The sequence below is a fragment of the Aedes albopictus genome, chromosome 2, assembly GCF_035046485.1.
Source record: "Aedes albopictus strain Foshan chromosome 2, AalbF5, whole genome shotgun sequence".
NCBI classification, from domain to species: domain Eukaryota; kingdom Metazoa; phylum Arthropoda; class Insecta; order Diptera; family Culicidae; genus Aedes; species Aedes albopictus.
The window spans coordinates 391,226,323-391,253,353 of record NC_085137.1 but is presented as its reverse complement, the minus strand read 5'-3'; the positions used below and the strand labels follow the sequence as shown (position 1 = coordinate 391,253,353).

Genomic DNA, 27,031 nt, shown 5'->3' with positions numbered 1-27,031 from the left:
CCTCCCTTCAGGGATTTTCGCAAAAAAAAAACTCCTCCTCGAATGTTTCCTTCAATTTCTGCAAAAGTTTTTCATAACAATCTTTTATGAATTCCTCCATAGAATGGCGTAGAAGTCCCTCTAGGTATTTCCCAGGAAATCCTCCAGGAACTTTTCCAACGATTGCTTCAGAGAATTTTGCTCAGGTATCTCTTCAAGAAATTTTCAAAAATTTCTTCTTGGAATCTCCAGAGGTATTTCCAGGGGTTTCTTCAATTAAACCTTGAAAAATTACTCCAATATTTTTATGTGATTACATGAAGTAGTTCAGTGAAAAACCTTTAGAATATCTGGAAGAATTCCTTGAGGAATCTCTAAAGTAATCCCAGACAATGTTTTTGAAGAAATCGCAGGAGAAGTTTTCAAAAGAAACCTTTTAGAAATTTCTTCAGTAACTCCTGACGAAACTTTCTACGGGACTCCTACAGGAACCCTTGGAAACGTTTCCGAAAGAATCGCAGACACATTTTTGAAAATTCTGAATAAATCCATGGAAAAGATAACTGACATTCATGAAGAAATCCTATAATTACTGAAGGAGTCTCCAGAGATGTTTCTGAAGGAATTCATTGGGGAATTTCTAAAAGAATCTCTGGAGGATTTTTTTAAAATATATTTCTATTCAATTCCAGTAGAAATTCATGGTGATATTCTGAAAGAGTCCTTTGAAGAATATCTGAAAAAATATCAGGAAAATTCTCGAAGAAATTCGAGATGGAGTTGCTAACTTTTGAACCAGTCGACCGATTTAAAACTTCTTTTTTTTTTGTTTGATAGCTATTGAATTGTTGTTTTAAGGAAGAATGCGTCAAAAAATGTGTTACCGTACGGTAACATTTAATTTGATTTGCCATGATGTGGGTCAGTAGGGACCGAAAATTGTTCAGCTAAAAAAAACGATCGATTCAAACGGTGCGGGCGGCTGACAAACAACCGCAGGCAAGACACACAAATGAGTGGGTGGCAACGTGAAGATGACGCCCATGATACGACGGATGCACCAAAACGCTACACTCGGGACGGTCATAATGAGTGGCACAGAGGGATCGTGGATGAGAGTGATGAGATAGCCGGGGCAGTTAGTGGATATCTTTCGATGAGTCAAGATCACGGAAAATTAGAAGTTTTGGTTCGCGCTATTGGAAGTGAAACCGGGTGTTTGAAGATTCTGGGCACGTGAGTTTGTTCGGCCCCTGGACATTTTAACGGAACAGGAGGACCATTTTCCAGCCGTGGTCTCGAAGAAGTCCGATACGGGTGCCTCGGAGATTTTCCCACTCCGGCCTGTAGGCACCGTTAAGTGGCCAATTTTCCGGCTTCTACTGGGATATACAAGTATCAGCAGGGGCCACAAAACGCCGAGTCCCCGATCTACCACGAAAGCCATCACCGAAGCCACCTAGTTTGGCCATCCATCCGAGTGCCCTTCCAAGGAACCACGTGGGCGTTGCCCTACCAAATCTCTACCAACGTTCGTCGGCTACCACAAGGCCGCCGGGCGAGTTTCGAACCCCTGGCGGTGAACCCATCGTCACGTGGAAGATCTCGACCGACAAGCGACCGCCCACCCCGGCTACCCGCGGCTACCACGCCCTCGGCTGGCCGTCCCGTTCAACACCAAGCTCCTACCAACGTTCGCCGGCTACCGCCAAGCCACCGGTGAGTCTCGGATCTCTGGCGGTGAACCATCCGTCACGGTTGAGGATACCTGCCAGCAATCGACCAACCCTATCGCCCACTCCGTCTGCATCCACCGACCGCCAGGACGTCCTCGGTTGCCAAGTGTGTCCCGTCGCCCATCGCCGAATAAATCACCGTAAGTCAAATTTACATTTTCTCATTAGGACTCCCACATCCGAAACACCCCCCTACTATCTACGCCCTGGGACCCGGGAGACAGAAGACGGCCTTGAGTGCCCACCCCGGAAGCGGCCGTCGGCTGAAGACCAGCTGCTTGGGGCTTAGGCCAGTTCCCGTCTGGGACTGAGCAACTTCTCCCGGGGTCAAATCGTTTCAAATGCAAATTGTGTTTTGGTGCAAAAAATATGCAATTTTAGTTTGTTCACGATATTTTGGTCTCGGGATCAAAAGGGTACCCTGCTTTTATATTTTTATCAGAAAATTCAGGAAATTTGCATATCAAAAAATCAGTGATGTATGTTTTTTTTTAGTTTTTGAGATATATTTTTTTGAATATAGAGAGTCATATATTTTAATACTAGCTGCAATAAAATTGTTCGATATTGTAAATCATCCTATAAGTATGCCTTGTATTGCTTTTTTGGGCGATTTCTGACGTTCTGGATTCAATAGCTTTCAAACAAAACAAAAAAAGTTTTTGAAAAATTTTAAAACCTTGATTTTTAGGACCACCCTTACGACGAAATAAAAAAAAATACGGGCCTAACTATTTTCGATGAACTACTACAGGTTTGTACCAAGGTTCACGACAATCGGAGTTGCACTATATCGTTTTTCTATGGAATAATGCATTAAAAAAAACTACCGAATTTATACCCGACAAAAACGCGCACAGCTATGTGCTCAGCAAAATATTTAAATGGTATCCCTAGTAACAATTTTAGTCAAATAAACTCAAAGAGATTCTAAGAACTATCATAAAACCAAAATAAATTGTTTGATCAAAACAATGCAGCAATAGAGCAGAAATTGAGTAAGGCACACAAATTACGTAACGCTATAGGGGGAGGGGAGAAGTCCAGCTTACAACGAGGATAGAGGGGCTCTAAAATGGCCGATTTTAGCGTTACGTAATGTGTGTACCATGCCTAAGCCCGACGTGAAACGACAACGTTGATCTGAATTGGAGTCCAGCCGATCACAGAAAAAAAACATGAATAAATCTACGTGCAGCGAAGCAAACCTGGTAGTTGAACATTTTTTTTATTATCGTACAAATTGGGCCGAAGGGTCTCAGATTTTCATGAAATTTTTTCCACAGGCTGGGCTCATGGATATATGAACAAAAAAAAATTGAGAAAAATTCAGGGTCGCCTATGTTCCCGGAAAACTCAGGTGGAAATTCTTTGTTTTCCCCTGACACTACTTACTTTGAAAAATCATAAATTAAGAAGAAGCAGCATAGAAACAAAGTTTTTTTTAGAAAATGAAAGCAAATTTTCTCAGATATCAAAAAAAAAATATGAACTAGAAAAAGTTTTCCACAAAACTTTCCCCAGTTGAGAAAATTTGTAAAGAAAAGTCGGAAAAACAATGTCCGAACTCGTGAAAAATTTTCAAAAAAAAAAGTTCATAAGCTTTAATCGCTGAAATTTTTGGAATGCACTTTTTTTTCGTTTTTGAGTTATGGCCAATTTTGTTGAAAAATGTCCAAATGTATCATATAAGCTTTTTCTTCAAAAAATTATAACTACAGAACGAAGCATCGTAAAAACAAAGCTTTTTAATGAAAATGAAAGCAAATTTTCTCAGGAATAAAAAAAATATGAAGTGGAAAAAGTTTTCCACAAAATTTCCACCGTTGTGAAAATTCAAAAAGAAAAGCCGGAAAAACTATTCCAGAACTCGCGGAAAGTTTTCAAAAAAATATTTTTGAGAAGGTAATTTTATATGCTTTGATCGCTGAAATTTTTGGAATGGACTTTTTTTTTTCTTTTTTGAGTTATGGTCAATTTTGGAAAAAAATAATCATGTACGCATTTATTATATGATCATATTTCACCTAATTGGCCATAACTGAAGAACGAAAAACAAGTGCATTCCAAAAATTTCAGCCATCAAGCTTATGAAACTACCTTCTCAAAAATATTTTTTTGAAAATTTCCCGCGAGTTCGGGCAGTTTTTCCGGCTTTTCTTTATGAATTTCCTCAACGGTGGAAAATTTTGTAGAAAACTTTTTCCACTTCATATTTATTTGGATTCCTGAGAATATTTGCTTTCATTTTCTAAAAAAAAATTGTTTCTACGATGCTTCGTTCTTGAGTTATGATTTTTCAAAGAAAAGGCTTATATGACACATTTGGACATTTTTCAACAAAATTGGCCATAACTCAAAAACGAAAAATACACTCCCGATCAAAAGTTTGGGGTCACCCCCTCAAAAACATGTCATTTTTTATGCCCATATCTTCGCCAATTTGCGTCCGATTTCAAAACCCTAGGTCTCATTCAAAAGATAATAAGTCAAAGAAACTTTAAACATGATTTAAAAGAAACTTTTTCAAAAAAAAAATTGTATGTAAACTTAACTTAAAGTTGCCAAATTTTCTAAAAAATGAATATAAACTTACGGCAGTGTCGCTGGAAATTGGATCGACCAAATTTTGAGATGAGAGTGGTAATATGACCCATTTTCTATAAGCTTTCAAATGCTTTTTACAGAACTTAGCTAAAAAATCTAGAAAAAAAAGTTATTAAGTAAATTAATCCTTGATGTCATCGGCCAAAAGTTTGGGGTCACTATCGTAAAACATGGAAAAGTGAATTGTTGATATCTTCGTCATCTTTCATTCAACTTTAATTTTTCTTGGCTTATTTGAAACATAATGAATAATAATTACTGCATAGACATTGAACCACATTTGTTGAAACTTTCATACTAAAACTTAACGTAAAGTTGCCTCATTTTTTTAAGTGTGGTGAAATGTGTTAACTTTACATAACATTTTTATATACAAAAATCGTTAAATACGTTAAGTTAAAGACATCAAACGTAAATTTAGTTAATTCTCTTTGATATGAGCCAAAAATCAAATCACTTTTCCATTTTTTACGAAGTGACCCCAAAGTTTTGGCTGCTACATCATATTGAAGGGTGACCCCAAACTTTTGGTCGATGACATGAAGAGTTAATTTACTTATTAACTTTTCCCAGCCAGCAATTTGGTTGCTATATCGAAATTGCAACTGAAATAGTCACACATATATAGCACCAAAGAAATCGTATTCAATGCACGAAACAGGCATATACATACTAAAGTGGAGGCCATATCGAAACATATATACGATTACAGCGATTCCATCCACCATAATTTACGATTTTTCCAAAAATTTCTACGATTTCGCCGATTTTATCCATCTAAATATACGATTATGCATGATCTTATTACGATTGAGAGTACCAATATACGACTCAAGATTTTCAAATAAAAAAAAAACAATTGGTGTTCAATGGGAATCGAACTTAGGTCCTTTGATTGAGAACTGCGCGTCATCTCTATTGGCTATATTGCCCTGTTGAAAATAGAGAGTTCAAAGTGAATGGCATGAAACGAATAAAAATTAGCATGACACGGTGCGAGACTTGTGGTGGGAGCGTTGTTGTTGTGCATTGAGTGGCACCTAAAGTGGTGCCGTGCAAGAGGCCCGGAATTCACATCGTTGTTGGAATCTATACATCACTTATTGGAAGTTATCTGCTTGTATGAAAACCTATATATTTGGTTGAAATTATTGCTACCATGGTTGGAATGTGTCAACAACAACAAAAATACAAATTAGTGATGAATACTTTTTTTTTCTTTTTCTCCATCATACAAGTATGTAAACAAAACCATTTACGACTTTCGAGATTAAGATTAGACTATTAAAAGTGCAGTAACAATCTTATGCGGCTGTAAAAATGAATATACGATTTCTACGATTTCATTCACTTCGTATACGACGCAAGTGTGACGCAAACGATCAATATACAACATTGTTATAGTTGTATACGATTTCACCGATTTTCATCATACCTTTAGGTAGCAAGCTCGATTTAGCAGATTCATATACGATATGAAGCGACGATTTCCACGATTCAATAAAATCATATATATTCTATCCGATTTTGTGCGATCCTACCGATAGTATCTCGCACCTTTTATGATTGGAGACGACTATATGCAACAAAATCGCAATTGAAATTTAATTTGGCATGAAATGCGATTTTACGCAATCATTGTCAACAAATATACATATTGATATACAATTCTGATTCAATATATGAAAATATACGATTTTTTCCACACAATAATTTACGATATGTGGTTGGCTGGGTTTTTTCTAGATTTTTTAGCTAAGTTCTGTAAAAAGCAGTTGAAAGCTAATAGAAATGGGTTATATTACCACTCTTATCATATAATTTGGTCGACCCAATTTCCAGCGACATTGCCGTAAGTTTATATTCATTTTTTAGAAAATTTGACAACTTTGAGTTAAGTTAACATGCAAATTTTTTTGAAAAAGTTTCTTTTAAATCATGTTCAAAGTTTCTTTGATTTTTTATCTTTTGAATGAAACCTAGGGTGTGCATTCCAAAAATTTCAGCGATTAATGCTTATGGAATAACCTTCTCAAATATATTATTTGATATTTTTTACGAGTTCGGGCATTGTTTTTCCGGCTTTTCTTTACGAATTTTCTCAACTGTGGAAATTTTTGTGGAAAACTTTTTCCAGATCATATTTTTTTTTTTGGATTTCTGAGAAAAATTGCTTTTATTTTCTAAAAAAAATCTTTGTTTCTATGCTGCTTCGTTCTTGAGTTATGATTTTTCAAAGTAAGTAGTGTCAGGGGAAAACAAAGAATTTCCACCTGAGTTTTCCGGTAAAATAGGCGACCCTGAATTTTTCTCAATTTTTTTTGTTCTTATAGCCCTGTGGAAAAAGTTTCATGAAAATCTGGGACCCTTCGGCCCAATCCCGTACGATAATAAAAAAATGCCCAACTGTCCCTGGCTCTTCTCCTAGGAGACGGAGGTGCAAAGTGACGTCATATGATTGGATTGATGATGAAACTGAACGAGGTCAATTGGTAGCCGAAGATAAGATTAGAATAGCTAAACTATTGAATTTAGCAGTAAGTAAAATTGAATTTCATTCAGAATAATTTATTGTAATTTGTTACAAACATATTTATTTCGGCTCTGTTAAGTGTAATACACGCCTGAGCCTTACAAATGAACGATTTAAAAAAAAAAGCTTTTATGTGACAGGTTTAGTGTTTTAGTTGCTGTGACTGGTGAATGCATGCAGAAGATGATGAGTCCAATCATTAGTCAGGTCGTTTTTTCCTACTTACATTAGGGTCTTGTACCATTTGGGCAGGTGTACCTATTTTGGGCACTTCCCGCTATAACTAAGTCAGTTTCAAACCAATTGATTAGAGTTTTTGTATAGAGTAAGATACTGTACGTGCCTAACACTATACAAAAATTCAAATCAATCCGTTTGAAATTGACTTAGTTATAGCGGGAAGTGCCCAAAATAGGTACACCTGCCCAAATGGTACAAGACCCTATATATCTTTGTGTCTACTTCCTTGCTTCCTTCTACCTATACATTTATTGTGTTTTCAATCCCTCGAGAACCAGAAATGGATTGGAAAAACTGTTTTTCTTCATTCCAACTTCACAACACAGTGTTAAACTGTCATATCACGCCAACAGGTTAGGCAACTGCGAACTGCGTCCTCACTTTCTCCCCATTCCCCAAATTATTGACCTGCAATCTGACGTAGCTAACGCTATTCTCACCTATCAATGGAAAATCACCAGCACTTTCAAGCTGAAAATGTTCGTAGCTATCTTATTGGTTCCTTGTATAAGTGTTACTGTTTTGGTGCTACTGGATCAGCAACTACTAGCAATTAATCATGCTTAAGCTCTATAAAACTTGACAGCTTTTATAGGTGAAAATTTTACATTTATTTTGTATGAACTGTAAAACTTTTGTTGAACCTGTGCCCTCCGCTACAGGCTTATGGCGTTATCACTCTTTATAATCAGGAGCAATAAGGGGCTGTCCATTTATTATGTAAGGGAAATTTCACGATTTTTCGACACCCCCACCCCCCCCTTGTAAGATTTTTTCTATGAAAACCCAAATATTTTTGTATGGCGCGTAAGATTTCTCAAACCCCCCCTCCCCCCATAAACCCTTACGTAATTAATGGACAGCCCCTAAGTAACATATTTGATGTAATTCTTGAGGTTATTCGTTATATTCTTAAAATGATGTTCCCAAGAACATTTCAAATGCTTCAAGCTGCTTTTCCATCAAAGATCTTACTCCATTTGAAGTTCTCCATGCAGATATGCTTCAAATGACACAGTGTATTTACGTAGTGAAAACGTTGGCACACATTCACAAATGAACCCAAATTACGCCCAATTATGTCAGTCCGCATCATCGATCCGGATCTGTCGCCGTCAGTAACAAGCAGCCCAGTAGCCAATCGGTAGCACCTTGACGTCACATGGACCAGCTTGTCAAACACCGATGGCCAAAGCTCTTCTGTTCCAATCGCTCGATCACCAAGCCCTCTTTACTGGACCGAACCGCGAGGTATGTACCTCGTACCTAATTGATTCGTCACCTGTCACCGATAGCCATAGTCATTCTCATCTCGCTGAGCCATTGCAAAACGAGGTCAACAAGGGTCTTCAGCGAAACACCGGTAGCCAATTTCACTTGTTCTGCCACGGCTGGTGGACACATTGTACCGATCGCAACTGATGATCGTTGCGCAATCGACAGGTTCTTCCGATCCATCATCGGTCACTTTCCACCGCGCACGGTGCATCGCGGGCAGCTGCATCTCCTCGGTTTCGGTCTCGGTCTCGGTAGGACGCGTGCGACATAAATTCGATCGAAACATACGATCCTGTATAATTACGCGATGACCTATGCGTGTTCGCCATCCAGCCAACCAACGCAACGGTATTGCATTGCAACAAGATCAATAAAGGGTGTTTCTTGCGCACGGATGGGAGCTTCTGCTAATTACAACGGCGGAAACCCTACGAACGACCGCGGACCAGGATGCTTGCTTATTTGCTGCGGCGGAGAGGAAATGAATAACTTTCTTTTTTGAGTTACTTCGTTCCATAGTTGCTCAAGAATGGGCTCATTGCTTGGTATAAATTTCGCTTTTTTCTTTCTTCTCGGTCTATGTTTGTTGATTGTTGGTGTAGTACATGTTTTTGTTGTTGGGGGAGGACGGAACACTCGTAAATAGGCCTAATTGCGATTTTTACGACCGACCGTACTTTTATGTTGCTACCTCGATTGATGGTTTTCCTAGAACGGCATACAACGAGACGATGCGATATGTTGCTGCAACAGGTAACACGAGAGGTTTGATTTATTATGCTCAAGTCATTCAGTCAACGGTATGGGGTTTGTGTGCATATTGATGCGAATGTAAATCTTAGGCCAAGAGTAAACACCTTTCCAGATTGTACAAAGATAGTTACGAGTCAAGAAACAAAATGCAATGGACTTGTTTATTAGGCCTGTCCACCTTTTCAAAAATGTTCTCTGATTCTCAAGTCCACCCCCGTATATTGATTGGCATCCTAAAAGAAGCAACTGGTCAAAATTTCAGCCAAATCCATTGAAATTAAGAGGTGCATCAAATCAATTTTGTGTTTTTCAACTATTTTTGAACTTCAAAAAATCATAACTACACTAAAACTTGTCAAAATTTAATTCTTTTGGCAGAAATTGAAAGCTATACTTGTTTGCTACAACTTCTCCGAACAACGCGTGCCAATAAAATGGAAGGAAACATGTATAATTATCACATTTGTAATCCGAAAAACCTTAAAAAGCTGATTTTTTGATAGATTTCGTTCTGGAACACCCTAATATACGTAATAAGTTTGATATTTTAAAACGGCACCATATTCTTTCATGTTTTTTGGTTATTTGCTTCTTTGGCACTAATGCTGTAGGAGTTGAGCAAAAAATATTAAAATTCGGGGAAGCCAAATGTGGCCTAAAAACTAGCTTTTTGGAGGCAATCACGTTGTGGCGCGAAATTGTACTGAACGTAGTAGCTTTGCTTCCTTGTAGTTTGCCTTGGCTACCCCCTATCACGGGTGATAACAAACATGCGTAATGACAGGTGTTGGCTATCATATCAGTGCTGACGCGATGCCACTTTTTGCGCGCCAAAGCGTGATTGCACCCGAAAAGCTAGTTTTTAGGCCACATTTGGCTTTCACGAATTTAAGTAATTTTTTGCTCAACTCCTACAGCATTGGTGTCAAAGAAGCAAATAACCAAAAAACATTGGAAAATATGATGCCGTTTTGAAAAATCCAATTTATTACGTATATTAGGGTGTTCCTGAACGAAATCTATCAAAAAATCAACTTTTTAAGGTTTTTCGGATTACAAATGTGATAATTACACATGTTTCCTTCAATTTTATTGGCACACGTTGTTCGGAGAAGTTGTAGCAAACAAGTATAGCTTTCAATTTCTGTCAAAAGAATTAAGTTTTGACAAGTTTTAGTGTAGTTATGATTTTTTGAAGTTCAAAAATAGTCGAAAAACACAAAATTGATTTGATGCACCTCTTAATTTCAATGGATTTGGCTGAAATTTTGACCAGTTACTTCTTTTAGGATGCCAATCAAAATATGGGGGTGGACTTGAGAATCAGAGAACATTTTGAAAAGCTGGACAGGCCTATTGTTTATGCAGACTTTTTCCGTATATACACAAAAAAATAACAAAGTTATAGTCACTATGTTCGACAACAATCTGGTTAAGATATTCTACTTTATTTTTCTGATGTGAATCGTGTTTAAATTTACACTATAAATTATTAAAATAGTCCACATCTGTTTATTTGTTCGTACATTCCAACTTCGTAACTGTTCAACTTCTAAATCTGATGATTACCCGTGGAGCTGGTGTTTCACAAGGAATCATGCTTGATTACTTGATAATTAATGGGCTAAAATTCGTAGCGGTGAGTCTACGCTGAATGAAGTATTCGCCTGCACCGGACTTGGTCCTGGGTCAATCGCTTGCAGTCGCCCTGAACGTTTAGAATCCTTAGGTCCTCCTCAACTGCAAAAAGCCAACGTTTGTGCGGCCTTCCACGGAGCCGACAACACCTTCCTGGTTCTCTGCTAAATATGATTTTAGCTTGTCGTTCCTCCGGCATACGAGCTACGTGCCCAGCCTACCGCAGCCTGCCATGTGTTTCATTCGCTTCACTGTATCCATCACTTTATATATCACTCTGTATACAATTCGTAGTTCATGTGACGCTGCCAGATATCGTCCTCCAATTTACCGTCGAGTATTGTTCGCAGTACTTTACGTATGAAGACTCCAAAGACTTTCCTATCAGCTTCTCTCAACATCCACGATTCATGGCCGTATAAAGCGACCGGAAGAATCTTGTATAACACGAGTTTTGTCTTCGTTTTTTTTTATCTGTATTAACGAGATTTTTAGCCCTAGGCTAGTTCATCTCGGGGCCCACGCTTTACTTCCCTTCCGAAGGAAGAACTCACTTTTTGCGAGTTTGTCGGGAATGGGATTCGATCCCAGGTCCTCGGCGTGATAGTCAAGTGTTCTAACCATCACACCAGGTCCGCTCCACAGTGTCTTCGTTTTCGCAAACGATGACGAAATTTCATGCGCAACCGTAACACTTGATTTCGATTCGTTAAGCGTCGCACGAATCAGTCTTATCAGTTTCGCCGGAGAAAGCATGTTCGATCATAATTTACCATAACTCGTTTCTCTTCACTAAATCGTACGCCGCCTTGCAATCAATAAACAGATGATGGGTTGTACTCCCCAAATTTATCTAGAATCTGTTGCAAAGTGAACATCTGATCCCATTGTTGGTCGGCACTCACGAAACTTTGCCTAATTTTCGCCACTGGAGAACTCCTCAATTTGCCACAGCCTGTTTAATGAAATTCCGTACTAAATGTTGTACGCTGAGTTGAGAAGTGTTTTCCTCTGTAATTCGCGCATTCCAGTCGATTCCCTTTTTTGTATAGATGGCAAATGATACCATCCAACCAATTAGCAGGCAGCTCTACCTCATCCCATATACACCGTGTCCAATAAGTTCTCATACAAAATACAAATTTAGAAATTATAATTTTATTTCACATCAGTGATTCATATTTTCAAAATGAATGCATGTATTGAAGGGCCACATAATACTGATTCTATAAAGCATACGGTTTAAAATAATGTTATTTTTTATTTGTTTTTAGAAGCCTAGTAGTACACTTCCGTTTTCTGAAATCCGTTTGCTCCGGCACGCAAGAAAAATGTTCGAAAAGTTTTTCATTCTACGGTAGCAAAATAGAGTCCATTAGGTTATATTTTGAGTTTTTATCTCAAGTTTTGTACCAAATGGATATACTAAGGTTAAATGTAAGCAATTTTAGTGATGATATGGGAAGAAAATTCCAAGTAAGCTCAACTTGGGCTAATTTCCCTGTAAGTGACCGTTATATTAAAGATAAACATCTTAAAACGTAAATTTTTAACAAATTTCACCACAATAGGGACACAAGCATGTTTTGGAAGTGAGAATAATGTGAATCAACAAGATAATTTGCAGCCATGCCAACAAATTTCATTAAAACAGGTAAATGGACTTTTTTGTTTAATTTTCGTTTAATTTTGTACAAGATAAAACGGCTTCGTACTTCACCAATACAGAATGTTATATTTTTTCTCTTCTGGTCATAGTTGCTACTAACAATGGTGAGGACAGGAACCTAATTTGTTTAAACTTAAAACCTTTACTCGTTAAAATGAGACGAAATACCAAAGAAATTGCGTGCGTGCCAGCTGAAATGGACTTACGACACATAAGCGATCATCAGAGAAGGATAAAGGACAATTAATTCAAAAACATGTACTGTATTTGATCAGTGTTAGTTGACCTTTCAATAATTAAATTTACTTTTACAGTTCTAATTACAGATGTGAAATGAATGCAATTTGATTTTGTATGAGAACTTATTGGACACGGTGTATTTAATATAATACGGCGTAAGAGTTGATATAGCTGCTTACTACAGTGCTTGAGATGCTCGGCCGAGAGTTTCTCCTTCCCAGTATCCTGGTTGTTCTTCGGCCCTCTTATGGCTGTCTGGCCCTCGTCGAGCGTTTGAGGTTCCACAGTTTTTCCATCGGCGTTGATTTGAATTCTGTCTGTAGCTTTTCCATTCCCACCGTTGAACAATTCCTCGAAGAGTTCTCCCCACCAGGCAGCCACCATTGTTTTGTCTACCAGCAAGTTTCCATCACGGTCGTTCGTTGCACATCAACGCTGCTTTTCTCCGCACGGCATTGACAGTTTCGTAAAACCTCCTCATATCATTATGCTCCATACTTTCTTGCGCCTGGGCAATAACATTTTCCTCAAGATCTTTTTTCGTTCTGTGGTGGATTCGCTTTTCGGCTGCTTTTGCTTCTCTTTGACGCTCCCTGCTCGGCCGAGTCCCTGATACTAGCATCCAGCTTTGGGCAACATTCTTTTTATCTGTTACCTTCTGGCACTCCTCGTCGAACCACCCGTTCATAGGTCGTCTTTGAGCAGTGCCTATCACCTCCCAGGCTACCGTACTCATCGTTCCGTGGAGAGACATCCCCAGAGTGTCGAGATTATCGCTCCCGTTGATCTTGCTTATACGCTCATCATTGAATCTGGAGATACCACAGTTTATAAAAGTTTATTAGATACTAATTAGACTACTAATATATCAACAGCGAAAATATGTTAATTTTGGAAAGTTACACCTAGTTGATTTCTTTTTGTCAAGTAAGATTTTAGCCAGACTCGATCATTTTGTCTATCCCTTTAAAACAAATTTTCACTGCATCAACACGAGTAAGCTGGCTGAACACTGCAATACTGTATAGTTAATTAGTTAATTACTTTTGTCTTATTTACCGGTTTTAAGAGGATACCCAGGAGCAGACTAATGCATTTCAAGATATTAGCCCTTTTTATTTATTCTGAAAACTAGTCACAGGGGACTTCTGAAATCTTATCAACTGTTAGAAAGCGAAATTGAATGATGGATTATCAAGTTTTTCAGCCAATATGTTAAATATTTCCTTGTAATGAATAACGAGATTCTCCTATTATGTGCTAAACAGTTTCGAAAAACAGCTCCAAACTTCGATTACCATTAACGGTGTCACAAATGTGACAAACATTCGATTGAATGTATTCGGCTCTCAAGAATTTCTTCGATTTCGTAAAAAAAAAAAAACTATTTAGCCATTGCATAGAAAATCGGTATTATATGTTGATCTCCAAATGTCGTGTTGCTTGTGAAGTTAGTTCATCCGAAATATTGAGTGGTGTTTTTTCGTCAAAAAAAAACAATTTTGAGAATTTTATGAGAGGGTGTTCCAAAAAATCTTTTTTTTTTTCAAAACTCATAGTTTAAAAAAAATCGTTACTTTTGAAACAGTTGATCGATTTCAAATTTATTTTTTTTTTGTTTGAAAGATATTACATTGTATTTCTTTTGGAAAAATGCGTTAAAAGGGCTACATTGTGTAAATAATGTACCGTAAATACAGAAGATTGACAAAATGATCAGAATTCTTTTTAAAAGGCAAAATTTTCACTTTACAAAAAAAATGGACACATAGCTGTAACTTTTCGAAAAATGCATCAAATAATTTCAATTTTTTACTGTAAGTTGATCATCAGTGTTGTGTATCAGTGGTTTAAATTTGAAAAGGATCGGGTTATTTTACACGAAGTTAGAAAGATTCTAGAAAAAGGTATATCTCCGGTTTCAATGAATCGAATGCAATACATTTTTTGGCATTTATAATTAACACAATAAACTATGAAAAAGTTTCAAAAAGTAACGAAATAATCGGCGTTAAATTGAAAAGAAGTAATGAAATGCATAATAAATATAGAAAAATAAAAAAAAATTATGGCACATTTCATGTGTTTGCTATAACTTTTTTTTTTATTTCAAGTTAAGTCAAACATTTTTCTAAGCTCGGTTTTTTTTCTAGAATCTTTCTAACTTCATGTAGAACCGCCTGATCTTTTACAAATTTTGGACTATTGATACACAACTAGTTGGTCAACTTACAGTGAAAATTAGGGAATATTCAATGCACTTTTCGAAAAATTACAGGTAGTTAACAAAGTGTTCGTAGGAAGAAACTTTGTGATTTTTATTTTAACCATTGGAAACCAATGGGGAGAATTTGCTATGCAATTTTTATTTGCTTTTTTTTGTATTGTAAAGGAAAAAGGTTGGTGAGTTCTTTAGATAAATTCTGTGTCAAGTCGCATTATTAATAAAATCTCTGGGTAATTGCCCTCATGATTTAATGATCGTTTTCATGGTTATATGTCATTATATTTTTCGTTCGTTTTTTTTTTTTAATTTTTTTTTTCACTTTCTATGTGTTTTAGCTGATCTGCTTCAACAACTTTAATATTATTTTTTTAAGTCCTCCCCGCTCCTCTTACTTCTGAATCCACCTAATACGTTGTAGTTGTACAAGTGCCATGTCAAGTGACCTGATTTTTAGAGAGAAATTTGTGGAGTTTATCGGAAAGTAGTTGAAAATGTTCAGGATGCTCTATTTCAAAGCTCGGTTGGTCTTTTCATTTCGTTTCTTCTATGAAATCTTCACAATATAGTCATTTAGAACAGCTTGATGATGTTTTGTGAATGTTAGAGGTATTTTTTTTTTAATTTAGGTGAAGTCTCCTAAATCCCTCCTTTTATTATTTTGTAATCCCTAACCTCAAAACAGCCGCTAGTTCTTCGACTTCCCAAACTAACACAGTATTCAAGCCAGTATAAAAAATATATTGCATATAAAAATAATGTAAAAAAATGAATAAATGATTTTGGTTCAGTTATGCCCATGTGGCGCCCGAGCCTTACAAATAAACGTATAAATAAAAGAGAATTATTTGCAATATGCTCGAATGAAAACACCTCACAAAATAAAAATCTGCACAAACCGCAAAATTGTAGAGATTATTCAGCACTTGTAGCAAAACAATGTACGATAAAAAACTAAAACATTTTGAATCTTATTAGCATTTATGCAAACATAACATGTCAATCAACAACTTTATTTATTTATTTTTTTTTTTGGTAGAAAAATCTCCAAAATTAACAACATGGTTGACCCCAAAAAAACGTAATTTTTTTGGTCAAGCTTTGACACTTTGCTTTAAATATCTTAAAAGGTTATAACATTTCGTTCTTTACTATATATAGGGTAATTTGCCTATTGTGGATCGGTTAGTACTGGCATTTTGGTTTTCGTTTGTTTTTCCGTACATAATTCCACTTAAGTTGAAAAATATTCAGTGAATGTCTAGATCTACTTATTCCTTATACTGCCCATTGAATTTGTATTCCCTTAAATTCCATTTTCTAAGAGAAAATAGAACATTTATATGGGAAGTCTGTAACCCGAATGTTGAACGCTTCTTGAAGCTAGCTCATCCTAATGTTGGACGGTTCTTGCTAATTGTTGAACGGTTAAAGCTTTGTTCGTATTTGATGACGTATAACCCGACATAAACCTATCATTGACCTGTTTTTATTTAGGGCATCAAACCCAACATAGGCCCAACAGTTATCCGATGTAGGTCCAACAGTGGTCCAGCATTTGATAAAATTTGACCCGGCTTTGATCCGACATCCGATATTTTTTCACTCTGGCGGGTTTTGCGTGTTTTGTACCCAGCTAGTCCCAGCTAGTGACAATTCATTTCAATGACAAGGAATCGCACATTTGAAGAGAGCTCTAGTGGACTGAAATCGTTTTAAACATGACTAGATGCAAAAAGTGTCTGAAAAGATTTGATTAGAAGCGAAAACGACAGAAGAAAATCACGCCTTTGAAAACCTTTGAAACAACTCCTTATTCATGGGACCTCTCAAACCCCGAGAACACTTATGGAACGACCTTGAAATCCCTTGAAAACCTGTGCGTGGGTTGTTCCTGAACCCCCTGGAACGCCTTGAAATACTCCTGGGAACCCCTTAACACTCTAAATCCCTCTTAAACACTTCTAGAACGCCCTTGAAACCCATTGAAAATCACTGGAACCATTCTGAAGCTTTCTGGAACACTCCTGGAACATTCCTGGAATGGCCTTGGAACCTCATGAAATGCACGGATAGGTAAAATGAAAAACGTCGTAGGTTATGCCAGTGTTCAACAATTGGATCATGGATGCATAATAATAGTGTGATAAGAAAAATATATTTTTCAAATTAAATTACAATGAAAATGTGATTTTAAACAATGTTAAACTGTTAAGGACATCCTTTCAGTTCTTGTAACTATGGCGTGACTTTGATATTTGTAGTCGTAGCTAAGCTTATTTCGTAACAGCAATTTCTTAAAATTAATCTTAAGAATTGTGCAGTTTTTGTGTCATCAGCTACAAAATTTGCAATCAATATTTTTGACGTAAAATATGTATAATTTTGCAACTTAATTGGAGCAATATCGTGACACACATGTATAGGCATCTACATCATACGTTTACGTTGAGCGAAAATTACTAGTAAAATTAGTAAGATTTGTAATAAAAATTTCAGAAACCGTTCAGCATTTGGGTAGTGTTCAATAATTAGAAAATTACCCTACTTCGTCAAAAAATAAAAAAAAACATGTCCAATTTAAAGAAAATTGAATTTTTAACTTTTTGTATTTTTTATTTGCATAAATGTGGGAGAGGAGCATGGGAAAAGAGGTTCCTCAAAAATAGTTTTTTTTTTTCATTTTTAAGAATTGCGCTAAAATGCAGTAGAAATTATTCTTGAAAAAAACAAATTTGCCAATATTATGAGCATTCTGGTAATGAATATAATTGGACAAAAAAATAAATTTTTTAATCATCTTCGTACTTGTTTTGTGATTTCAATTTTTAGAAGGTGTGGAAAATTTTAAAAACATGTGTTAATCCATTTTAAAGTCTCAGTTAAATGATTATTTTTACATTTACAATGACATTTCTTTTCCCAAGGATTTATACAGTATATCCAATAATAAAATTACTTAAAAGTCGAATCAAATCAACTACTTTACGATAAATCCTTAAATGGTGTATTCACTTTAAATTAATATTCGCAATATTTGTTGTGTTATTTAAAATTGGCTTCTTTAGCTGTGTTGAGATATTTCGAACCTAAAAATCAAACAGAATTTTGTATGGGAGCGGTTTGCTGATTCATCCCTCCTCTGATTTTATATTGGGCGAAACTGTTAAGTTGATTCTCAGCTGTCAAAAGGTGATTTTAATTTTTTTTTTTAACACTATTAACGAGATTTTTAGCCCTAGGCTAATCATCTCGGGACCCACGCTTTACTTCCCTTCCGAAGGAAAAACTCACATTTTGTCGGGAGTGGGATTCCCAGGTCCTCGACGTGATAGTCAAGTGTTCTAACCGTCACACCAGGTCCGCTCCACGATTTTAAATATTTATTTTTGGTATCACAATATAAAGGGTTTAAAATCTGAAAATTTAGAATGGTTTTAGTTCAAAATTCAGTCTTCCGGATCAACTACCAAGCGAGCTTCTAAAATACGGTGGAGAAGCACTAGTGAGAGCACTACACTGGGTCATTACCAAGATTTGGGAGGAGGAAGTATTACCGGAGGAATGGATGGAAGGTATCGTGTGTCCCATCTACAAAAAGGGCGACAAGTTGGATTGCGGGAACTACCGCGCGATCACACTACTGAGCGCTGCCTACAAGATACTCTCTCAAATTTTATGCCGCCGTCTATCACCGATTGCAAGAAAGTTTGTGGGGCAATATCAGGCTGGATTTATGGGTGAACGCGCTACAACGGACCAGATGTTCGCCATCCGCCAGGTGTTGCAGAAATGCCGCGAATACAACGTGTCCACACATCACTTGTTCATCGATTTCAAATCGGCGTATGATACAATCGATCGAGAACAGCTATGGCAGATTATGCACGAATACGGATTCCCGGATAAACTGATACGGTTGATCAAGGCGACGATGGATCGAGTGATGTGCGTAGTTCGAGTATCAGGGACACTCTCGAGTCCCTTCGAATCTCGCAGAGGGTTACGGCAAGGTGATGGTCTTTCGTGCTTGCTGTTCAACATTGCTTTGGAGGGTGTAATAAGAAGAGCGGGGATAAACACGAGTGGGACGATTTTCACGAGGTCCGTTCAGCTACTTGGTTTCGCCGATGATATTGATATTATTGCTCGTAAATTTGAGACGATGGCGGAAACGTACATCCGACTAAAGAGTGAAGCCAGGCGAATCGGATTAGTCGATAATGTGTCGAAGACAAAGTACATGATGGCAAAGGGCTCCAGGGAGGAATCACCGCGCCCGCCACCCCGAATTCATATCGACGGTGATGAAATCGAGGCGGTTGAAGAATTCGTGTACTTGGGCTCACTGGTGACCGCCGACAACGACACCAGCAGAGAAATTCAGAGGCGCATTGTGGCAGGAAATCGTGCTTACTTTGGACTCCGCAGAACTCTACGATCGAACAAAGTTCGCCGTAACACGAAGTTAACCATCTACAAAACGCTGATTAGACCGGTCATCCTCTATGGGCACGAAACATGGACCCTACGTGCAGAGGACCAACGCGCCCTTGGAGTTTTCGAACGGAAGGTGTTGCGTACCATCTACAGCGGAGTGCAGATGGAAGACGGGACTTGGAGAAGGCGAATGAACCACGAGCTGCATCAGCTGCTAAGAGAACCAACCATCGTCCATACCGCGAAAATCGGGAGGCTACGGTGGGCGGGTCACGTCATCAGGATGTCGGATAGCAACCCGACTAAAATGGTTCTCGAGAGCCATCCGACCGGTACAAGAAGACGTGGAGCGCAGCGAGCTAGGTGGGTCGACCAAGTGGAGGACGATCTGCGGACCCTACGCAGAGTGCGGAACTGGAGACAAACAGCCATGGACCGAGTGGAATGGAGGCGGCTACTATGTACAGCAGAGGCCACCCCGGCCTTAGCCTGACCGGTAAGGTAAGTTAGTTCAAAATTTAAAAGCCAAATTGAGTTTTGACTTTTTACACTAGTTTAAAAAATAAAGCGGACAATGAGAACTTTCATCAACGACAAAAAAAACACATGCCAAGGCACGTGCTGATTTCAGAATGGTTCACGAATTTAGAATAAATTTTGAGTTGAAGCTGAAATTCTAGTTTTACACTTCATAAAAATCGTCTAAAATTCAAATATCTTGCGTTGTACTGAACCAATTTCAAATCTTTTGGCGTGCATTGACAGCTGATTATTACATCTTACATCACCTGAATCATTTTTTGAGTAAGATTAAGATGTCATGGGCGACTGTATGAGACTATATCTTGAAAATTTTGTTTTTTTTTTCCAAAAATTGATTTTTATTTCTTTCATGAGAAATGTATAATTTAAAAATCTCACTCAACGTACAGCTGAAATGTAAGAGGTGAGAGAACTAAAGTAAAAATAAATCAGCTCAATCGGAACATTGGTTACGGAGAATAAGATTGAAGTAAGCAACTTTGCTTTAAAAAAAAAGATTTATAATCACCAGCTTTGTATAGGTGCCTGTATTCAGTTTATTCATATAAATATTGCGGATTTTTTTATGAAGTCGCGTTTGACATATTTAAATTTTTTAATCAACCCAATGGTTTATTGATTCATGTTCAACTAAAATTGTGGAAGAGGAAAAATCCCTTTTTTATTACTTCTCAACAAGGCACAAATCCTCTTCATCTCTTCAGAAAAAAATAAAATAAAATAATTAAACAAGTAAAATAAAATAATTAAACAAGATAGCAAGGACTGAAATCCAGGACAGTTTGGACGACCTAAAATGTCACGAAAGTGTAGAAAAAATACGTATTGGTGTTCATTATAATGTTCAGTTTATATGCAACGTAGCCGGGGCCCGTGGCGCAATTGGTCACACGTTTGCTTCATAAGCAGATGGTCATGGGTGCGATCCCAGCCCCGGCACTTTCGTCAGTTGCTCTTTCCCCCTGAGAACAGCTGACACTGAACCTCTTCTGAGTACATGGCTCAAACGAACCCGGATACAGGACATCGGCGAACGTCAACTCATAATGGACTGGACCCTCAATCGGACTGGGAAAAAGGACAACCAACAGCCCAGAGCGTTCATGATTAACCACATTTTTAATCATGATTAATCATTGATGATTAAAATTCTTATTTCGATGATTATTGACTATGATTAATGATTAATTTGATTTTTAGGATGATTAAAGATTATGATTAATGATTAAAATTGGTTTTATCTGTGATTATTGATTATGATTATTGATTAAAAACGGCTCATTGATTAAAAATCATGATTAATCATGATTAATCAATCATAAAAACTGGAAATGATTAAAAGGTTTTGTGCTGTTAACAATATTTTTGAAGTTTCAAAAGTAAAAGTTTCTTTGTCTGGGAGATTTTTGAAAAAAGAATCCCACTTAGAACAGCATTTGAACCATTTTAAGTTGGATCATATATTTTATATGGTGAATCATTTTTGGTAATGAATGATTAATGATTGATTAATTCTTTTTCCTTATGATTATGATTACTGATTAATGATTAAATTGCGAAATCAGTGTGATTAAGATTAATGATTAATGATTAAATAAATTTTTTTAGTGATTATGATTAATGATTTTTTATTAATCTTAATCATTAATCATTAATCATGATTAAATTTATGATTAATCATTAACGCTCTGCAACAGCCACACATCAGCATCCTCGTGCTCATCATTTCACCATGATAGGGAAGAAAGTGAAAGCAGCGCAACGGCAACCAGTTCGATATAGTAGAATTACGGACAAAAGAGCTGTAAATTAGGGTCAGTGATTAAAGAATTAAAAAAATATTTGAGGTTCCTTATAAAAAAAATGCAACGTTAGTCAAATTAGTAGGAATTGTTGCTATGACAAGTGTAGAACTGAAGCTCTGCATTCCAGAGTAGCTTGGCTGATCTAGAATGCCATAAAAGTTTTTTTTTAGAGTTCATGAGGTTCTAATGAGGGGGTATACTACAGTAGGTTATAAAATATTACGGTCAGCATAAATACTCTGGAGTTAAAAATTTTAGTTCTACTCAGGCCAATTGCTATTACTATACATTTTGGAACATTCTGGGATGTCTAAACAGTCTTGGAGCTCATCTACAAAATACCAATACATAACCATATCAATTGGTTTGCGTAGAACTGAAGTTTTGAACTTCAGAACAGTTTCGCTGATTTGGAATGTGTTCATAATGTCTCGGAATTGCGTCTGAGATACCAGATTCCTAAGAGGTCCCTAGAACCTGGAGGGTAATTAAATGTTGTGAAAACTGTGAAAATAATCACTTTTACTTTGTTAAGACCCAAGAAGCTGTCCAATCCACCTTTTTTACCCACAGAAAAAAAAACAGATTCCTTACTTTCTTCACGGAAGCTGCCGTATATCTGCCATGCTTAGCAAATATAAGGTACCCAAACTACCCAAAACAAAAATATTGTACGGCTTCCCGCCCGACAACCCATCAAACGTGCGTCGTCGGTCATTTTAACCCGCGCACCACCCATGTCGAGTCGCACAATCAAGCCACAAAATTAGGTCACATTTGTTAGGCCCTCTCCATCCACCGCGCTTCAAAGAAATCCGAGCATTAATCGGCAACGACGGCAGCCAAAAATTATCCGTAGAAGCAGCTCGGCAGTGCAGTGGTGGCGGCAAGCAAATATGACTCTCGGAACCAACCACGTACCCGTAGTCAAGCCCGGTGGGTCCCTAATCGATATTAGATGAAACGCTTAGCGCACACATATCACATCGCTCAAAAAAAAGCGAAAATCAAGGGGACCTTCCGAGAAGTACCGCGGTTGCATCCAGTCAGTCCAGTCCAGGCGTCTCCTTTGTTGTTTGCCATGCTAGTACGATGCTAGCTCCACATCTGGACGCGGGGTGCTGGATAGGGTATTTTACCCAATAGTGGACCCTTAACCTATAGTGGACCCCTAGCAATTGTTCTCAAATTTCCCACTCAAATCTGCTTCTACCGGTAAACTTCCACCGGGAGACCATGGCTCATGTTCCTAGACAGCAGTTCCATGTGATGAAACTAGTCTGCAAAGCGATAGTTTGATTATTTGAACAAATTTATAAATGTAAACAAGTCTGGGGGTCTACTATAGGTTAAATCAAAGGGGGTCCACTATTGTCATCGATTTAACATGGTAAGAGAATACGATCTACCCAAAAGTGGACCCCAACAACCCAATAGTGGACCCCGCGGGGTCCACTATAGGATAATTTGATCGAGATTTCAAATTATTATTTTATGAGCACTATGTATAAGGTGTTTTCGCTCGGTTTTTGTGTGCAATATGTAGGGAAGATATAGAACTTGTTGCGCAACCATTGGTAAAGACAATTTATCAGGATATCATAATGTTTTTACGATCAGAAAAAAAAATCAGCTACTAAGGTTTCCTTGACCTGATACATGGTTTGTAAAACTAATAGGCTAACGCTAGGGCTAACGTACCCAATAAACAACAAATTACAATTACAATTACTAAGGGGTCCACTATTGGTTAAAATACCCTAGTTTCTGATACGTGAGAACTGCTTATGGGTGGCGGTGGGTCGTAATTTGCAACGAAGACGAATTCAGATTTTTTTTTGGCGTCGTAATGCATTCGAGTGTTACCAGTTTCCAGGTATAATGCAGTGCATTTCGTTTGCTCAGAGGCATCACATTTATAGGGAGAGATCCCAAACGGTTAATCGAGAGTTCAGGTTCAGGTCAACCTCTTGGATTATATGTCACTCACTGAGGATAGCTTTGGGAACCAATATCATCTCAAATGCTTTTTATTGTAGAAAAACTCTATGGGCATGGTAGAATACTGTAGACTCCTAGTTCTGAACTCGAAAATGCTTTTGAGGACTTCCAAATTTCAATAGTATGTTTTCTACTGAGCTTCCTAGTCATAATAGGCAATCATTATGTGCAATGTCGTTACTTTGATTTGAGCGCCAAAACTTTTGAATACTTAAGTTGAAATGTAGGTATAATGAAACTTTGAAAAATTTGGGCCCCAAAATATTTGAGGTCTTCAGAATCGTCTTAAAATCCAAACAAAAATGTAGTTTCTATGATGGCTCTGAGTAACCCTTCAAAATCTCTTGATCAACAACTTTATCACATTTAAAGAATCTTCATCATTTTTTATCTCTCAAAATTCTTTGATTTTATCCGACTACCAGGTTTTTCTGAGCACGTTATCCTCCTTCAATAATGCCTAAAACTATTATAAACCCACGCTAACCCTTTCCTTCACATTCTTTTTACCTTCCAGCTGTTCGAGCCGATCGGATGCGTGGCGGGAGGAACAAATTCGGGCCCATGTACAAACGCGATCGGGCGCGAAAGCTTCAAATCATGCGACAACGACAGTTGGCCATCCAGGCCTTGCGGGGGTCGATCGGTGGAGGCGTCGGTATCGGGCAGCTCGGGTCGGACGGTACATCGGCGCAACTGCAGGGCATCGACTACCACCAGCCGTACTCCAACATGCACATCAAGCAGGAAATCCAAATTCCCCAGGTTTGTTGTCGATGACGGGGCTGCTCTGCTGGGCCTGCCAGGACTCCCGCATCGCATGTGGAGTCCGGCACTCAGCCAACCCGATCGATCGAGACTGATCAACATCTAGTTCCTGGAAAGCTACGTTTTAATCGATTTTTCTTATTTCTCTTCTTATTTTCCATCATTACTACTACTTACGCCGTTCGGTGTTGGTGTCCATTCCGCAACGTTTCGACTGCCGCGGGTCGTTGTGTATTTCTGATTCCTCCCCATCCATCAAAATAGGTGTCTTCGTTGACGTCCTCGCCCGATAGCTCACCTAGTCCGATCGCCATCGCGTTAGGTCAAGTGAACCCGCAGACGACGATATCGCTGAGCAGTGGCGTGGGAGGCAACGGAAGCAGTGGAGGCGGAAGCGGCGGAGGCGGCGGTAGCAACAACAGTTCCGGTGCGGGCACCGGAGGTTCCAACTCGACGTCCACGGCTATCCAGAACCAGCTCTCGGAGTCCAAACTATGGATGAGCGCCAACTCGACGACCGCCTCGCCACATTCGCTAAGTCCCAAAGCGTTCAGCTTCGACAGCGGAACGAATCCCACCAGTACGGCAGATTCGGGCAACCCAGCGGACACGTTAAGGCTAGTCTTTACAGTTATTTCATATTTGCACCACCCTACCAGACAGTTCCGAAGATCTCATTGCCCTCATGAAGTCTGCACCATCGGCCTCGGGCTGCATTTAATAGTTGTTTTTCTCTATTCTCTATTTTTTCTTCTTTCGCTCATCTACAATCATCTTAAACTCCGTCCCCCCGCCCTGTTCCCCTTGTCTTGTCTCGCCCACGGAAATTCGAAAAAACCCTTTCGGACCCCGCGCCATTCAATCTGCAATCATTGCTTGTCTATTGTTTCCCCCCTGCAAAAAAAAATCATCTTCACCCGCCCCCCCCCCCCCCCCCCCCGATCTGAACGCAAAAAAAAAATCAAAATTGTGACCTTGAACCCCCTTCTACCCCCATTTTCTATATTGTCCTATGGCTTCGGTTCGGTTCGACCATATCTAGGGTATCGCCGATGATTCGCGACTTCGTCCAATCGATCGATGACCGGGAGTGGCAGACGTCGCTGTTCTCGCTGCTGCAGTCTCAGTCCTACAATCAGTGCGAGGTGGATCTGTTCGAGCTGATGTGCAAAGTATTAGACCAAAATCTGTTCTCCCAGGTGGACTGGGCGCGGAATACGATATTCTTTAAGGATTTGAAGGTAAGTGACGATTTTTTTTTGTTGGGAATGATATTAATATTGATAGTTTCTAGAAGCATTTGCTGCGAATCGAAATGTTGTTGATAATAATTCTTCACATAAACCATTCGATATATCATATGACCATTTGATACAAATTTCAGTTGTTATTTCTTTAAGATCAACATCGAACATCGAGTCTACAACAGTTACCGTGGGTCCCGAGATAAACTGGTTCCGGGTCATTTGGCCGAATGCCATTTGGCCGAAAGCCGTTTTGCTGAACGCCATTTGGTCGAAAGGGCCATTTGGCCGACCGCCGTTTGGCCGAATGCCGTTTGGCCGAAAATGAATTATGAGCTCAAGTGATAATGCCACTATTTCCCACATCAGTATAACTCGAAAGAACAGCCTTTGATTCAAACAAGGAAAAACCTCTGACAAAAATATTCCCGGTTTCGACGCCAACTAATCCCTTGATGGTAAAACTTGAAAGAATAGCCTATGATTAAAAGAAGGAAATATTTCTGATGATCATATTGGCAGCTAGCATGTCAAACAGTTGATTTTAACTCAGCCAAACGGCATTCGGCCAAATGTCCCATTCGGCCATATAGCATTCGGCTAAATGGCGTTCGGTCAATCGACATTCGGACAATTGGCCGAACACCAGATAAACTAAACCCGTGAAAAAGATAAAAAAAATATTGTACAAAATTTTGGGACATTCTGGGTTGTCATAACTGCACTGGAGTTCAGTGTTTGCCATATACTGCCGGTACAGTAGTTTTTTTTTGCTACAGACTGTACTGTATCATTGCATAATCAATCATAATCTTAAGGTTGATGTGCCATTTCTCGCTACTTTTGGGATATCATATGTACACATACTTGTAGGTAGCTGTACGTTTAAATAAATCCCTGAAAAAAATCACGAAGAAATGTTTAGCTGACTGCCTAAAGATATCTCGGGAAGAGTTCTTGAAGGAATCCCTGGAGGAAAACAGATGGATTAACATATGCAAATATTCAAATAAGAATCACTTGACAAATTTAAACAGAAATATGAGCAATTTCTGGAGAAATTTACAGAAAGATTTTTAAGTTCAAAATATTCTAAAGCAGTTCTTGGAGATATTTCTGGAAGAATTTCTAGCAACCTTCAGAAGGAATCTCTGAAGGAATTTATAAAGGAGTTCCTAGTAGTTTATAAAGGATATTATAAAAGAATCCTTGGAGGGTTTTATTAAAAAAGTAGCTGGACGAATTTTTAAAGGAAATAAAAAAATCTGAAGGAATCCCTAAGAAATTTTCGAATAATTTTTGGAAAACTTTTTTTGAGAAATCGTTCGAGATA

At 38.2% G+C, this 27,031-nt stretch overlaps 1 protein-coding gene across 2 annotated transcripts in view; it reads left to right on the top strand.

The window, feature by feature from the left end:
• LOC109404941 (nuclear hormone receptor FTZ-F1) overlaps nt 1–27,031 on the top strand; it is a 560,226-nt gene that overhangs the window by 488,819 nt on the left and 44,376 nt on the right. For both annotated transcript variants that reach the window (XM_029879077.2, XM_062853208.1), the window contains 3 exons: nt 24,204–24,451; nt 24,719–25,071; nt 25,497–25,695. In XM_029879077.2, coding sequence (XP_029734937.1) covers nt 24,204–24,451; nt 24,719–25,071; nt 25,497–25,695 — 800 coding nt within the window. The remainder of the gene's footprint in view (nt 1–24,203; nt 24,452–24,718; nt 25,072–25,496; nt 25,696–27,031) is intronic.